The sequence below is a fragment of the Poeciliopsis prolifica genome, unplaced genomic scaffold (genome assembly GCF_027474105.1).
Source record: "Poeciliopsis prolifica strain line A6 unplaced genomic scaffold, Auburn_PproV2 SCAFFOLD020, whole genome shotgun sequence".
NCBI lineage: Eukaryota > Metazoa > Chordata > Actinopteri > Cyprinodontiformes > Poeciliidae > Poeciliopsis > Poeciliopsis prolifica.
In genome coordinates, this window is record NW_026562395.1 from 6,065,772 (window position 1) to 6,082,329 (window position 16,558).

The window sequence follows — 16,558 nt, forward strand, 5'->3', positions numbered from 1 at the left end:
TAGATTTATTACAGACAGAGTGATCAACTTTTCTCTCTCTTTCCCCCCCGATTTTTCTGGTCTACAGTTAATAAAACAAACTCAATCATTTCCTTTGGCACGATTTTGCATTTCTTTCTTTTTTCTTTCTACCAAAAACTGTTTGATAAAAGACTAAAATCTGGTGCTTAGGTCTGAACTAGACCTTTTTTTTTTCTTTTTTTTTTTTGCAGGTCAATTTTCTTTACAAAATCTTCAAATTTGATTTTGTTTTTTGTTTCATTTGTTTTAGATGTTTTAAAATGTCTTCCAGTTCCAGTGCTAAATGCTCATTGAAATTTAAAGCTTACCGATCTTTTATGTGCGTTATTTCTGCCATTACCATTAGATTAGCTACAATCGTCTCGAAATAACAATAATATCGTCTGTCAAAATAACTTCTGGAACAATTTAACGTCCAGGAAAACTTCTTGTGGTCCAGGTCCAGGTCTCTTCTACCAGCCATTGACATTTACTTATGGTAAATGTCAATAATTGTCTGCTGGACAACTGTCAAGTGAGCAGTCTTTTCTATGCTGAAAATGTTATAATCTGTAAGCTATTATATAAAATAAATAAGCATTTTGTGCGTATGCATTCGTGTCATCTATGTATTCTGATTTGCTGAATACATAGCAAGGTGATTTTAGGTGCATTTACTATTTCTTATTTATTGATTTATAATTTTTATCGTGAGAGACCAGAAACAATTATTGAGGAAGCTGGGTTCTCGAGATGCACTTCAGGATGCCGGTGCCGTGTTTCGGTGTGTACATGGAGCCGCCTCCGTTTTAAAGCCATGACGTCAAAGTTCAGTCTCTCTTTTCAGTCGCCCAAGATGATATGGGGCCTCAGTCAGAAAGACCCCTAAACCCCCCCAAAACCCGACCTACTGAGAACCTCAGCATCACTGACACGTTTAAATCATTACCAGGTGATCAAGTGAATCTGTGAGAGGGAGACCAGATTTATTCACCAAGTTTAAAATCAATCACTGATTATTGGTTGTTTGCGGTGATGTATTTGTGAACAAACTCAACTCAAACACAAAGATTACACCGTGTCATAGCCATGGTAACACAACAATCAAACTATCTAGATGATTCTTTAAACTTTTACAAAGTAAACTTCCTCATTAAATCCTAAATGTATAATTTTTTCCCTGCTGAATGCATTAAATCAAACGTAATAACATTGTCATTATCTATAAATGGAAGCTACAAGTTTAGATCTATGGTCTGTGTTACAATTAGACCATTTCTATGTGTCTGAATGATCGAATTGTCTAACTGTTGATTCCAACAATCCACATTGTTCCCAGAAATAGAGGGACCCAAAGCCAAATTTGGCTAAGGGCCCCATGGAGGCTTGGGCCCGGCCCTGCCATCCCGGCCCGATTGGGCAGAGGAGACGCAGCACTCCTGCTTTGGCGGAGTGGCGAGGGCTCGGTGCGGGGGCGCCCGTTGAGCTGAAAGCATATTGATCTCTGGAGCCGAGCGTTTGACCTTTGGGCTGAGCTCCGAGCAAACAGTGGGAGCCTGTTTTCAGTTTCTTAGAATTTCACCAACAAATAATGAGCATCAGGTGGACTCTCAGGACAGAGCATAGCTGTTCCTCTCTCGCATGCTGGTCAACATGGATTTTGAGCTCTTATGCAACCGGCGCATACTTTTATTTTGGTGAAGTTTCCCTGCATACATGCAGTGGCATTCAGACAGAAACTGTAAACGAGTTTGAATGCTGCTTCTCTGGTTTAAGTGGGGGGAAAAAAAAATCTTTCCAGACTTGAATTGTCTCTCCTGGTACAGATGTGTGAAAAGCGGTTTACCGGTCCGAAGTCTACGTCTGCATAAGGGGAATAGTGATTCCTGGCTGTGTTTCTATTACAAATCTGCACAAAACTTTGTCAGTATTATTTTGTCAAAACAATACAATTTCGCATTTACGGCATTTCCATTCAACAAGAAATGCAATTAAAACCCCAGACGAATAAGCTTAACTCATTAACAGAACATGCCGGACCATCGTGCCCAACATGACAGCAGGTCATGTTGGGTTCTCAGCAGAGAAGCAAAAGCTCCGGCGTCCATGCACAGCTCCTGCGATGCAGCGATGCCACCATCTGGTGGGTCGAGTCAACTACGCCTGAAAGGATTCATTTCTCCCAGGGAAATTTCCAATCGGCCCCCAACATGAACAGAGTTCTGGTCATTTGAGCAGCAACAATCACTTTGAGGAGCCTAGAAATCAATAGAATCAAGCAGATTATTAGAAATGATTACCACAATTACGACCGGGTTAAACCTGCTGGCAGAAGTCCTCAAATCTCTAATCCTCCGATGTGACCCTGAGGGAAGTTTAATGACCCGCAAGAAAAGCCAGGCCAGCCGTAGAGTCTCCGTTTGCCCCATTAGAGGAAACCGGTCTAATTAAATGTGTTTTTGATGCGAGGATGTACAGCCAAGTTGACTCAGAGGTACAGCTGAGGCAGGATGAGGTAGCAGTAGAGCGAGATCCACAGGATCAGCAGGACTTCCAGCTCTAATGGGGTTGAGTTACAGCAGGCTGCTATGGACTGAAGGCTGAGTCCTCCATTGTTCCTGGAATTCATACGAACACAGGAGAGATCTATTAGGGCTTTTTATGTTTCATTTCAAATACTGCATTCAGAGAAATAACACAAAACAGAACTGATTGCCTGGTTTGGACGAGTGGACAGTCGAGAGGACAGTTTCCCCCCTTGCCGTCTCGTCCCCACATTTTGACCCGGTGTGTCCCTTCATACTTCCATTTCCGTCCCACAGACGGTTCCATTACCATCTGCCTGAGCCACACTGTCTCACTGTATTTCTCTTTTTTTTATTTATGGAGCTAAATGGTCAAAAGGAAATCCTGTAATCACATCTATGATTTAATTTTGTGCTATATTCTTCTCTTAAGGCTTTTTGGTTCAGGGTCATTGCGTAGCATAGTGGGTAGAGCGGCGAGGCCACAGTCCACCCTTGTGTTCAATTCCCGACCTAAGTACCTTAGCCACATGCCGTCCCCACTTCTCTATGCCTCCTTTCTGTCTACATACTGTGAGAAAAATGGAAAAAGCCACTAGTGCTAGCCAAAAATGTATTTCATATATAAAAAGACTTCTTATCCCACCTTCGCCAAGCGCCTCCTTCTACGCTTCGCTTCATATAGAGGGTCTAAACTCTTGGCTATTGAGAAACAATTGGCTCACTGGAGGTGTGGACTGCGCTGACCGGATCTGATTTCACCCAGTGTGGCAGCTGGATGAGAGACCTTCCACAAATTGCTTGTTTCTGTCACCATTAAGCATTTTTCAGCAACTTGTTTGTTGCACATTGTTATGAGAATTCCAAGTTATTTCTAAATCACGGGCAGATTTTCTGTGATCTGGTCTACACTGCCGTTGTACCGTCTGCAGACACAACCGTTTGGAAGCACCGTGACTCAAACTTTCTCCTGAGCATGTTTTGTTGTCTCTGTCCTCTTTGCTTAGAGCTCTGTGAAATTCAACACCAGTTTACTTGTACTGTAGTAACTGCAAGAGAAATTACTACAATAGGGTCTGAATTCAGACTTTTGATCAGGCACAGGGGAGACTGGGACTTATCAAGAGGTTGAGTGTGTGTGCAATGATGAGTCAGTACCGTAACGACTGAGGAGACGCCCTGCAGGTCACAGTCCGGACGTTTTCGCCCTCATGGACGTCATCAGGACGGCTTTCGCGGGTAGTTCTCTGATCTGCTTTCGGACCCTCGATCCTGCTGATTGTTGGTCCCCGTTTCCTCCTGTCTTCTGTTTGAACGAACCCGTAATCAGAAGATGTCATTGAATGACCAGCTTCCTTCATTTTCACTTCAGCTCCACAGTCCATGCTGCTGATGGTAGCCCCGTTTGTGTTCAGGATATTGAAACCAGCATCTTCTGAGGAAGTTTTTTCCGCTGTTTTATTATTCAAACTTTGTAATTTCACAGGTTTCTGACTTCCTGTGTCTTTCTTCTCGACACGAGCTTCCTCCGACTCACTCTGCTCCCTCAGATCCTCCACTAAATCTTCCTCCACTGTTCCCTCGCTCACAAGACCCAATTTTCCAGAGAGCTCTGCTCCTCCTTCCTCATCATGTTTCCAACTTGCTACTTCGAAAATAGTTGCTTTTACGCCACCATCTTGAACTTTGTCAAGCCCATCTTTCTTTTTACCATCACTCCCCATCCTTTTGTTGCTTTCTTCCTCAGTGTAAGTGTCTCTGTTTGTTCCTGTGCGGGCCTCTGGCTCCGAGTCCAACACGGCCCTCTTGTTTGTCGTCTCTCTACGGCTGCTTTTGAGCTCGTCCAAATCCAACTTCCTGTTTGCCCTGAGATGACCTTCTTGTTTATGTCCGCCTCCGTCAAACATCCCTCGCAGTGCCAGATGTTTCGACTCTTCCTCCATCTCCTCGGCCGTTTCCTCTTCTACTTTTGGTACTTGTCTTTTTGATGGATTACTTGGTCGGAAAACATCTTTACTCAGATCCAGGATGTAGCTGTAAGCGTCCTCTTCGTCTGAATCTAATGCCGACAAGCTGTAGATTCCTTCTTCGGAGCTCTGGGAAACGAGGCTTCTCTTACCGTGGCCTCGATCCGAACTCTTATCCATCCACGATCGGATATCCTGGTTGGCTATGCCTGCTTCCAGCGGACTTGGTGGCTCTAATGCTCTTTGAGTGAAGGGAAAGGATGTTTCGGGGCTCCCGCTCTTGTTGGCGTTGTGGGCTCTGGAGGCCTCCGAAGATTTTCTGGACCATTGTCTCCACAGTCGCTGCTCGTCGCTTTTCTCAAAGGTTCTGAGCAGAGCTCGGGCTTCCGGGTCGTCAGCCAGGGTCTGTCCAAGGCCGACTGGTTCAAAAGACACAAAGCCGGGAATCTCGTGAACGTCAAACTGTGCCATGTGATCCTGTAATATAAAGCAAAGTCACATTTTAGCCTGTTTATAAATGCTTATGATTGTGTGACGTAAAAACACAGTTTGAGTCATGTGATGAAGGCAATGATGGATTTTTATTTTTATTATTGCTCTGTAGCTTCGATAAGACGACCGAATGCTCGACTTAGCAATGAATTCAACTTCTGAAAAGAACAGAGAATAGGTTTGAAAAATCTTTGGAAGATTCCAGGCCACATTTTAGAAACGTAAAAAAACCTAAATAAATAAAAATAAAAAGTCTCACTCTCTCTTTTTTCATCATTTTTGACAGAGGGGTTGTTATGTGCAACTCGTTAAAGCGTCTCTGAAAGATATGGTTAAAAACAGACCCTTTTGGGCTTTGGTTAAAAACCGGTTCAGTTTATAAATCTAAATTATGTGGTGATGATAACAAAACCATGATGATAACAAAACCATGATGATAACGTTCCAGATCCATCTGGAAGTCAGAAGCCAGATGAAATCAGATTCAGCTTTTCTGGACCACGCTAACTCACTAATCACTACGTCCAGTTATGAGGATAATTCCTGTTAGCGACACAAGTTGAAAACAACATATTTCAACACATAACCCTAACCCTTACCCTAACATCTGAATTATTTCTACCAATAACTCAGAGGTGTTGTAGAGTGACATGAAGGGTGTAAATACTTTTTGTGGCACAGGGGGACACCGTACAATAATGAATGTGTTTTTGGTGAGACGGCTAATTTCTCATTTCTTTTTTGTGTAAAGTTTTTTTTCTATGGTTTTTAAGAATATGCTTCAGTTCATGAGAAATGAATAATGTGGAATAATGACAAAAAAAACGACTTTTCTCAAAACACACCCAATCCAGAAATTACCTTCTCATTTCTTTTACTACAAATGTGGATAAAGGTGATTGGTGACAGTCTTATGGTGTTATGTTAGGCTGTATATTAAATAAATGTGTGCGGAGAAGCAGCTTCTCTCTCAAAAAAAAAGGTTGATGTTCAAGTGTCAAACTGCGCCGACCTCATCTGTGACCGAATGATCCCGCAGAAACATCGACACGTATGTTACGATGGACTGCTCGTCCGGCGAGGCGCACGCCACGTCTGTAAAGAGGGAAATAAACTATTCTTCATGTTACTGTGGTAACCATTGTGGCTTATGATGTCTTTGTTCTGGTTTTTACCCTCAGGCTCCAGCAGGGGGGGTACGTCCAAACACTGATGGGCCAGCATGAAGGCCTGGCGGAGATTTTCCCTTGGCTCCTTGGACAAGCTCTGCCTCAGGTCGACCAGCTCCGGTTTTATGGACTTAATCAAAGCCAGGAAAGCCATTCCACTTCTCCAGCTGGCCCCGAAGTCGTCCACATCCACACCGTACCTGCAAAATTCATGGCTATCTTCGGACATTCGTGGAAAATTGTGATTTTTTTTTTCCACTCATCGAGTGGATGCGGGCTTACTTTGACGTGCATCTTTGGACCCAGTGCAGGAGAGTCTTGATGGCTTTGCTGTGGTACTTTGGCTCCCTTTCAGCCTTCTTCCCTTTCCTAGGCAGAGTGTTGCAGGAATAGCCATCATTGTCACGGGTTTGAGGTGAGAGGTCACATGTGGAAGGGTAGGCGCTCAGGGATAAGGAAGACAGGCTGGAAGACAAATGTCTCTGCAGGCCTCCTGTCGCCTCCTTCACCTGTTTGGTTTCCCAAAAGAGGCCAAGAGACAAACTATAGTGTACAATAAAAAAAAAAAGATTAGACAGATAATGAAGGTACCCAGTTGCTCACCTGGAAATGGAGGATGATGTTCCAGACGAGGTTGAGAACAACAGAAGGGACGCCATCAGCGACGCTGGAGGCGTCGATGCCAAGAAGCTTCACCTGGGGGGGCAACACTGCTGTAAGTGAGTGGGTTACAATGAGCCTGGCTGTATTGAACTGATGAGCGAATCCCCACATGTCTGTCGTCCAGGAAAGCTAGGGCTTTGGAGATGTTGTTCAGTCTGAAAATGCGATGAGATGAAGACCTGAACCTGTAAAGCTAACATGAAAGTGACAGTGTGAAGAGGCAAGTACAAAAGTAACCCGACCTCTTGAATTCTTACACAATTTATCTCTTTAGATTTGTAAACGTTGTTGTATTTTATTAAGATTTTACCAACCTGCCCCCCCTTTCTTACTTTGACATCCCTGAAAACTGAAATGTAAGAGGGAAATAATCTGCACAATTTTATTAGAGAGCAATCGGCATCATGAAGACCAAGGATCACAGCAGATGGGATGTTCTTTTATGTTACAATACAACACCCCAAGCTTAGAACATCTCACCAGACTCAGACTCAATCAGACTGGATAATGGTCTGATCAGTCCATTATTGAAAATAAGAGAATCAATTGAACATTTTCTTATTTTCAAAGCGTTGTTAGAAGACATTCTCGTCGAACTAAACTGACAGGACAGGTAAGGATGGCACATAGAGAGGCAGCCAAGAGTCCCTTGGTAAATGTGGAGAGACGCACAGCTCAAGTGGAAGAAACCATTGACATGAAATGTCTTCATTCCACAACTTAAGGAAGAGAGGCAAGAAGAAATTTGTTTCTGCTGGGCTGGCCACTGTCTTTTAACTTGATTCTCATCTCCCTCCAATGCTCCAGACGAGATTTCTCCCATTGAGCTCGATTTCAATGAACAATTTCAAATGGACCAATCGGCAAACAGAAGTTATGAATGATGACTTTGATTTTCTGTGCTGTTTTAGAATTGCATGACAACACAGGAAGTGAACAAAGACGTTCGGTTTGCCCTACTATTGAAAATCGTTAATCAGAGCAGGAGAAGTGTTTGGGACATTTTATTGCTGTCGTTCAATTTCACAGTGCAGTTTCCTTCACGGTCCAGACCGTCTGGGGAAGTGTGGACCTTTGAGTTTGCCACAGGATACAGAAAAAATGTGGAATGGAAACACATAGATTTCCCAATTGATGTGCAAAGTTTTGCGCATATTTTGTAACGGAAACAGAGCTGGTGACAGACGTTGAGACTGAAAGAAAAGATTGAATTCATCTAAAACAAACAACTGGAGCAAAAGTGGAACAATTTTAATTGAATGACCCAGTCAAAGTCAACAGGAATCTTGGGAACTCAGTCAAAAGCAAAAATATTGGACTTTAATACATCCCCAATTTGTGTTGCTCTATTCCCCCCCCCCCCCCCAAAAAAACAATTTCTTTTATGGTTTCAAGATGAAAAAAATGTGGGAGTTCTCACTAGTTTGCAGCCAGACAGCTCCTCCAGGAGCGCCATGAGCATTCTGCCATCCTGAATGTCTGTGAACAGGTCGGAGACTGAGAGGGGAGGATTTCTCTGGAAATAAACAGAAACGAAAGCTTCTGTGGACGATCGCTTTTATTGCAAAAAGTGCTTTGAAGTGAAAGTCTTGTGGTTCACGCCTTACTTGTTGCAGGAACACGTTCATCCATCTGGTGAAGGTTCTCTTCTGCGTACCTTTCCTCCTGTCTGAGAGAGGAGAAGCGGGACGTAGCGCAAAGACGGTAATAAAACGTTTCCTAAAACACCTTTGAGACGACGACACCTCTAACCAATAAAAACATTTCAGGTGATAGAGCAACCAGATGGCACAAAGCCTATAAAGCGGATGAAATCTAGCAAAAAAAAAATAGCAACAAGTGACCTTTTTTGTATCTTTTTTCTTTTGATTACAGGGTATTTAGCTGGCCTTATGGATCACTAAAACACATCATACCTTGAGGCTGCCCATTGTGATCATTGATCGCCGTTGCTGCTTTGCTCTGTGAATCCAGTAAGTCCTGCATTCTCAGTCACTCCTTTTGCTCAAGACCCATTGTGGAGACAAAAGAGGTGCCAAGAGCTGAACATATCCACAATCTTCTCTTGAGATTTCCTCATACAAAGAAGGACGGAGGTGGAGGCAAAGTGAGACAGCACAGCTTGCTCCAGCACGCCCAAACCTCCCACCGAGCTGAACTCCCCCCGAGGACAACATAGCCTCCCTGCCATTGGCGGGCAGCGGTCCACAGAGTCGTATTTGCAGCGCCTTTTGCCAGATTTCACTGGATCTTTCCGTGGGACAAAAAAAAAAAAAAACACACAAAACAATCAGCTGGTTTTACTGATACTGGTACTGAGCTTCATCACATACCAGGAATTAAGACTTGCACAAGAATTTGATCTCTGACTCATGACCTTTTAGTTACCACACGCTGTTTGAGCATGTTCGAAACGACCTGCAGAATCAGCGGGCGGAGGCATTCTTTTTAAAGCGCCTTAAAAACAAAATTAAATTTGCCAGCAAGTAAAATTTCTTGGGTATTTAGTGTGGATGCATGTTGCCAAACAGCAACATTTCTGGAAGATGTCTAGTAGGAAACTGAATAATAATAATAATCAAACAATTTACTAAACAATCATTTTATAGTCAGGTCGTGAAACCACCACCCTAATGTGATCTTTACAAATCAAAGATTTGTTGTTTTTTTTTTGTGATTGATGCCAAGTTTCTATTAGCTGTGTGTGAAAATACCTTCTCTTCCCAGTTGGCATGCTTACTTCATAGCTGATGAGGAAAACACATAAGTCACCATATGAATCACATAGAAACCCATGTTTGGTGTTCTGGCTTTGTGCTGACTTGGGCTCTAAGTAATTCCGTTTCCTCCCTAAAGTTCTTCAACAAACGCCCGAGGTCCAAACAGAGGAATCGGATTTACGCTGCGAAACGTGTCCAACAGGTCGCAGTCGATTTTTATTGTCAGGAGAGAAAATTGGCTTTTTTATTTTGAAAAAAAAAAAAGTTTTAAAATACATCAAACCAAACTTTATGTTTTATGTGCACATGGCAAACTCCAAAGTGTCAATGTGGATACAGTCATATTTACAACAAAGATTTTGGGTAGTTATGCATAAAAAAAATAATTCCTTTAATCTAGAAAAGGAAAAATAATTCTTTCCACTTGCTTAAAGATCGTCATAGGCGAAAAGTATGATTGATCTGACACTTTCAGTAAATCGGAATATAATCAAAATTATATTCTCGTTTATCGAACATGGCTGAACATTGCAAGCATATAAAAAAAAATCTAAGTAATCTCAAATCTCATCCATACCACCTCTACTAAACATCTGCCTTTAAAAATGCTGGATATGGATTAAAGTGAGAGTAATGCTGTGGTACTAAACTGTTACTGTGACAGCAGACAGTGTCTGACAGGAAAAGCTTCCCCTGGCCCAAACAATATCAAGCTGCCTTGGTTTTTACTCTGCCTGCCTCAAGAAAGGAGGCGGCCACTGAGCAGGGCCGCCTCCTCCGTGGGAAGCAGGAAGTCTGTCCAAGGAACATCGCACGTGGGACTCCCAAGCCTGCGGAAGCCACGCCTTTTCATTCCTCGAGACGCTTTGTGCAGCCTTGCTGTTCCCGCGGGTGATGGAGGTCACCAGGGGCCGGTCGACAAGGCGGCAAAGACACGCGGGCGTGACGTCATAACCTCAAGAAAAAGCACATTTGGAATGGGGAAAGAGTGTGCAGCACGCGGGATAATCCTCCATCCCCTTCTCGAGAGCAACGTTGAAAGGAAACATAGGATGAAAGTTGTTTGTTTTTTTTTATTAAAACAAAACATGAGCAAACAATTTAGTCAAAACCCCAAGAGGTTAACTTTTTTTTTAGAGTGTGATCACGTGTCCAAACCGAATCAAGTGATTGGCTAAAATCCACTCAGGGAGTTCTGTGTTTAACAGTAAAACGGATCCAGTTAATACGTCTCTCCATCTCCTGACTCGGTCAGGGTTAGAGACCAGGCTAACACCCCCTCCCGGTTGTTCACTTCCTCCCCATGATGAAGCTCGGGGTCTCAGCGTCGTCCTCTTTTTGCTCTTCTTCCTCACTCTCCTCCTTTCGTTCTTCCTCTCCACTACTATCAGAGTCCTCATCTCCGTCTTTTTTCTCCTTGCCCTCGGTATTCGCCTTCTTTGCCAGCAGCTTCTTCTGCTTCAGCTTCTCTCGCTTCCTCCTTCGCTTCGCCGTCCGCTCCTCGGCCTCCAGTCGGTTCTGCTCCAGTTTCTTGATGTAGTCCACGTCCTTGCCCTGCTTCTCTGCCATTTTGTCCAGAAAGTCCTGCCGCTGGTATTCCCTGCGGCGCAGGTGGCGGTATACGTGAAACTCCCCGCTGCCTGCGCCCGCGCTGGAGCCCATCACGTCCCGGACGAACTCCGGCGGCGCCCGCGGGGCCCACTCCTTCGGCCGCTCCGGGATGGGAGCGACTTTGTCGGGGTTCCGCATGAGCCGCTCCAGCTTTAGACGCTGCTCCTCCGCCGGAGTCTTGGGGAGTATCAGCGGCTGAGCTTCTTTCCCCCCAGACTTTCCCGGTTTGTTATTTTTATGTGTCTGCGCCGCCATCTTTAGTTGCCTTTGAGTACTTCCGTTCTTGCCCGGTTAACCCCGGAAGCTCTTGAAAGCTCCATGAGTCACTTTTAAAAATGTTTAATTTCGTTTTGTTTTTTTAAGCAAATACATTATATAGTTCAAGAAAGCAAATACGGTTGTTGAGTGACTTTTTTTTTTAAGTTCATTTTAAACGATTTCTTACGCAATCCACGTTGTTGACGTTATTTTACGCTCTGACTGGCGTTCTTTTTGGCCAATAGCAGCTCAGCTTAAACTTGAGTGGCCTACAGCCGTCCAATCCGCGTGTAGGTCCCGCCCATAAAGCTTGACGTCTATGTTGTCCTGCGAGTTTCACTCAAATAGAACTCAGCGTGTCCGTGTGCGACTAGTTTGCTTATCGAGACCAGAAAAAAACTCGCAGACAAAACAAAACACCATGAACAGTTTAATTAGCTCCACAGCCAGGTGTATACGGTCCGGCGCGGCCGTGTGCTTACTCAGGCCAGCCGACGGACTCGTGCGGGCGGCCTCGGCCCGGTTCTTGTGCGCGGCGGCAGACCTCCAGAAGGACCTTGGCGAGATGGTGAAGAAGGACAAGGTGGTGGTGTTTATGAAGGGGACCCCGGCGCAGCCCATGTGTGGCTTCAGCAACGCCGTGGTCCAGATCCTCCGGATGCACGGCGTGGACCAGTACGCTTCCTACAACGTCCTGGAAGACCAGGAGCTCAGAGAAGGTCAGTAAGTAAGAGTCCGAGCAACAAGTCGGCGTCTTTAAATAGAGGTTTAGCCAAAGGCGCAGCTTCTTAATCGGTCAGCCGGTCTGTAAGCGTCTCTCTTTGCTGAGTTTGGTCCGTTTCAACCAGACTGCCGTGTCTCCCTCAGATCAGCTCTTTGTATTTCCAAACAGTTTGGGCTTTTATCAGCGCCCTGCAGCAGCACCACGGGGTGTGGCTGCAAACAAACCAGATGAGATCAGAGACTTTACTGCTGTTAAAATCTAACAGCAGTAAAGTAAGATTTTAACTTTTCTCTGAAATTTTGTAGGGGGGGAGTGGGGTTGAGACAGTGTACCTGTGTTCTCAGGTGTCCAGTCTCTTCTTATTATTATTATTATGATTATTACTTCTTCCTCTCAGAGCTAATGTCATTGAAATACTTGTTTTGACTGGGTAGTGGATAAAAATATGATCGGAGAGCAAAAAGTCCTGTTGCTGGAAAAAAGCTGGATTATGTTTCTCGTTCTCTATTGTTCCTTTGGTGACTGATCTCCCTGTTTCTGTCTGGACTTTGACCCATAACAACAGGAGTCAAAGTGTTCTCCAACTGGCCCACCATCCCTCAGGTCTACTTCAACGGCGAGTTCGTGGGAGGCTGCGACATCCTGCTCCAGATGCACCAGAACGGCGACCTGGTGGACGAGCTGAAGAAGCTCGGCATCCGCTCCGCTCTGCTGGACGCCGAGAAGGAATCCAAGTAGGACAAAGGTGGTGGTGGTGGGGGGGAGGGGGGGGGGAATAAAGGAGAGAGGAAACGTCAAAGAAATGAGAAGACGGAAAACACATTCATCAGGTCCACACCTCCCCGGCCACACTTGGAGATGAGTCGGCTGACGAGGCAGATTGGATACGTCATGCAGCCGGTTTGCTGCTAATGAAACCGACGGCGTGTCAGGGCCATTTGTAGATAAAAACAAGAAGTGGTAAACGTCTGAGAGAAAAGCTCATTCTGAGACTGATCTCGGAAATTTTGTAGGGGAAAGAGTGGGGGGAATCTCAGAAACTTTCAGTATTTCTACAAAATTTCTGAGAACCATCCCTGATTTTCTGAAAAACCTCAGAAACTGAGATTAACCTCACAAGTCGTCTTAAAAAAAAAAAGCCCCCGACAAATGTCTGAATTTGTAGAAGTCAGTGCTCTACAAAAAAAACAAAAAAAAAATCAGAATTTCTGAAATTAATCTCAAAATGTACTCCTTTTTTTGTCTATCTACAATGTCCTTAATACGCCATCGTAAACAAATGCTTTAAAGTAATTTTTTTATGCATTTGAATCGGAGCCTTTTACACCAGTCCAAAAATACAAATGATATCGACTTTGAAGTTCCTCAAGTTGTTGTTTTTTTTTTTTTTTTACCTAATTTTGCCAACTCAAAATGGATAATCCCATTGGGTAACAGAGTTCTGTATCGACGTCGCCACGGTTTTCTTCCGTGTTACCTTCAGAGATCTGGACTACCTCTCCTCCAGACGTGGTTCTCCCAAAATTCAGACGGACTTCAGTTCCAAATGATGATGTCGACACACTTGAAACCTTCCAGACGCACTGCCTGTTGCTCCACTGCATAAAGAGGGAACAGGGATTAATATGCATTATGATAAAAAAAAAAAAAACTCCAGCCTCTTTGCCTATTATTGCTGTGATTTACATACAAAGTCTACCGACTGAGTTTTTTCTGCTGAAATCCGCTGAAACGCACCAACACACTTTGCCTCTTCTTCTTCTTCTCTTAATTATTTCCTGCCCTGCTGGACAAACTGTGGCAGGTTGAATTTGTTACATCCGTCTTTTCCAACCTGTCTTTTTTTTTTTTTTTTTCTTTTTGTCGCCGAAGGAAGAGTGTTTTTATGTTTTGTTTTGGAGCGCCCTCCAACAGTTGTATTATGAAATGAACGTGTAGTACACTGTAAGATATTGTACATGTAAAGCCTATTAAATGTATTTTAGGAACACGTCAACCCTGCAACAATTAAATATTTTCAGACGCAGACGACGAGTCGACTTGTTTGTTTCTGGCGTATCTGATGGTCGCTTTGAACATTTGACATGCATGACTGGAAAAGGCTGTTTTTATGTCGTTATTTTTGGCTTGTGCGCGAGTATTAAATCATGAATAAACTGGGACGAGGTCATATCTCGAGAGTATTACTGAGCTACGTCTTGGAAGTTTTGCGACTGTAAAGTTGAAAGTAGTCACAAAATTTTTTATTGAAATCAAAACAAAAAAAGGTGGTTATGAAAAGATGAATAGTGTTTATAGTCCTCTGTTTTAACATTATTCTATATTCGTGTAATTTTTCTGATAAAAATTTCACTTCAATTTTTTTTTAGTAGTATTGCTATCAATAGTCCAGTCAGATAAATCTGCCCAGATTCATTCTAAGGGCCCCAAATGGCCCCACTGGCCACACTTGGAGGCTCCAGAGAATTGTTGTTTTGTAATTCCTTAATTTTGTCTCCAGTTGATGTCCATTTATTCCCCAAAATAATTCAGTCATGATTAATTTTTGTACTTCTGCAATTTAACCCCATTTCTACTACAATTAAATGTCATTCATTTAATGTATTGTAGGAACACATCAACCCTGCAACAATTAAATATTTTCAGACGCAGACGACGAGTCGACTGTCATTCATTAATAACACTTCTGCAATTTTATCCCAAAATAATCAATTACTTTAAACTTTTATCAAATTAAAAATAAATTATTTTCAATTTAATTTTCAAAAATGTAAAAAAATGACCAAATTTTATTTTTTTTACATTTTAGCATGTGTGAAAATAAACAGATGCCTCAACAGTATGTCTCTTGTATTTTTTCTGTTTTGAAAAGCTGCAGAATTTTTGGTAGTTTTTTTTTTCTTTCCTTTTTTTGAGAGCAGCTGTTTTTTTGTTTTGTTTTTTTTACTTGTGTAAACAAGTAGCTATATCAGATGCATCTTTAGTCTCCTAGCGCTCCTCCAGACGATCGTCTGTCTCACTCTAACGCCAGGATCTCGTCTTTCCCGTCTTCAATAGTAGAAATGGAATGGACCCGGTGAGGAAACAGGAAGTGGTGTAGATTATTAAAAATGACTCACTTCTGTTTATTTTCTAGGAATTGTTTGGGGGGTTGCACACGTTGCATCATTAGTTTTTTTCTCCAAGTGCCTCCTCTGAGTCTCCATCCCCCAGTGTCCCTGAGTCCAGGTCTCCTCGCGCTGCTCCTCCCGAGTTCATGTTCGTCTCCAGAGTCACCGACTCGCAGTCTGTAGGCAAACCTGCTCAGCCACCGGTCTGAGCTGTGACGAGATGGGATCAAACACCTGATCTCTGTGGATCAAAGCACTGAAGATCAGCAGCTTTGTGGTGGCTGGTGTTGCTTCTGAGATCCCCATCCCTGACCCGGGTAGCACTGACACGATCTTAAATCTCTAAGTCAGTAAAGTCTGTCCGTTTCATTGCTTTATTCATAGAATTCCAAAAACACAATTTTCTGGGAGATAGTGATGTACTCTTTCGGTGCCCTTCTCTCTCTGTTGATCAGACAGCAGCATTCCTGCAGAGGTCGCTCGCGCTCCGGAAGGTTGAAAATTTCATGAGAAAGGTCTCTTTTCTGAAAGAGAATCGGCTGCCACCTTCTCTGGTGGCACCAAGAGAAGGAATACTAAAAGTACTCGTTTGGGCTCTTGCTGTGGCGCCGACTGCTCAGAGTGGGGTGTGTGTGGTTGTTGTGCTCCTTCGACAGCTGCGGGTTGGTGGGTAAACTGGTCCAAATGATGTAGAGGCTGTCGTAGTTTGAGGTAAATGTTAAAGAGGAAGTCCACAATGAAGATCTTGAAACCGGCAGATGCTAGGATGAAGCCCAGCATCTGATACGGTAACAGGCATGAGCATAAAAAGGCCGCCCACAGTGTAACGTAGACCTTCATAGATGACTCTGGCTGGACCCACATGGACAGATTTTTTTACTTTCTCAAGGATGTCAGCAAGGTTCTGAGCTTTCTGAGCAACCTCGAGAAATAAATGGAACTTCTGAGACATAGACGGGTCTTCTTTTGGAGGATCCAATGGCTGAGACACATCAGGTATGATGCTCCACTGGATCCTCCGGAACTTTGGAAATTAGAAACTTCAGGGAAAAGCAGAGCATCACAAGGAACAGGAACACGGGGACGGTGCAGCCATGCCAAGCTACGTACATGTAAACTATAAAAAAAAGAAGGCAGTGGTCCAATTGAATAAGGCAGCCAAGTTATTCAAAAAGCAGGTCACAGGAATAACATCTCATTCTAGGCATCACAGGTTTTCAGTGAGCTTCTTGGGACTATTCCATCTCCCTGTTCCAAAAATCAATTTATGGTCCCCGGGTAGGGGACGTATCAGATATTAAACTGATAACAGATTTTTT

General features: G+C 43.5%; 3 protein-coding genes and 1 non-coding gene across 4 annotated transcripts; 1 reads left to right on the forward strand and 3 right to left on the reverse strand.

The window, feature by feature from the left end:
* Positions 1-961: 961 nt before the first annotated feature.
* On the reverse strand, positions 962-10,486 carry clmnb (calmin b). The gene is made up of 10 exons (XM_055044467.1): positions 8,733-10,486; positions 8,424-8,485; positions 8,237-8,332; positions 6,926-7,009; positions 6,757-6,849; positions 6,436-6,662; positions 6,160-6,353; positions 5,997-6,079; positions 3,684-4,969; positions 962-2,618 (listed from the first exon to the last, which is right to left on the reverse strand). Exons 1-10 carry the CDS (start codon positions 8,800-8,802, stop codon positions 2,489-2,491), a joined length of 2,325 nt encoding a protein of 774 aa, XP_054900442.1. The 5' UTR covers positions 8,803-10,486; the 3' UTR covers positions 962-2,488.
* LOC129369296 (small Cajal body-specific RNA 13) lies at positions 10,190-10,469 on the reverse strand. Its single transcript, XR_008606935.1, has one exon. It is a non-coding gene; the product is annotated as a small Cajal body-specific RNA 13 (non-coding RNA).
* Positions 10,487-10,589: 103 nt separating the features above from the next.
* On the reverse strand, positions 10,590-11,423 carry prkrip1 (PRKR interacting protein 1). Its single transcript, XM_055044468.1, has one exon. It carries the CDS (start codon positions 11,400-11,402, stop codon positions 10,827-10,829), a length of 576 nt encoding a protein of 191 aa, XP_054900443.1. The 5' UTR covers positions 11,403-11,423; the 3' UTR covers positions 10,590-10,826.
* Positions 11,424-11,609: 186 nt separating this feature from the next.
* On the forward strand, positions 11,610-12,878 carry glrx5 (glutaredoxin 5 homolog (S. cerevisiae)). Its single transcript, XM_055044681.1, has 2 exons — positions 11,610-12,124; positions 12,695-12,878. The coding sequence occupies exons 1-2, from the start codon at positions 11,725-11,727 to the stop codon at positions 12,865-12,867; spliced, it is 573 nt and encodes a 190-aa protein (XP_054900656.1). The 5' UTR covers positions 11,610-11,724; the 3' UTR covers positions 12,868-12,878.
* The last annotated feature ends 3,680 nt before the right edge of the window (positions 12,879-16,558 follow it).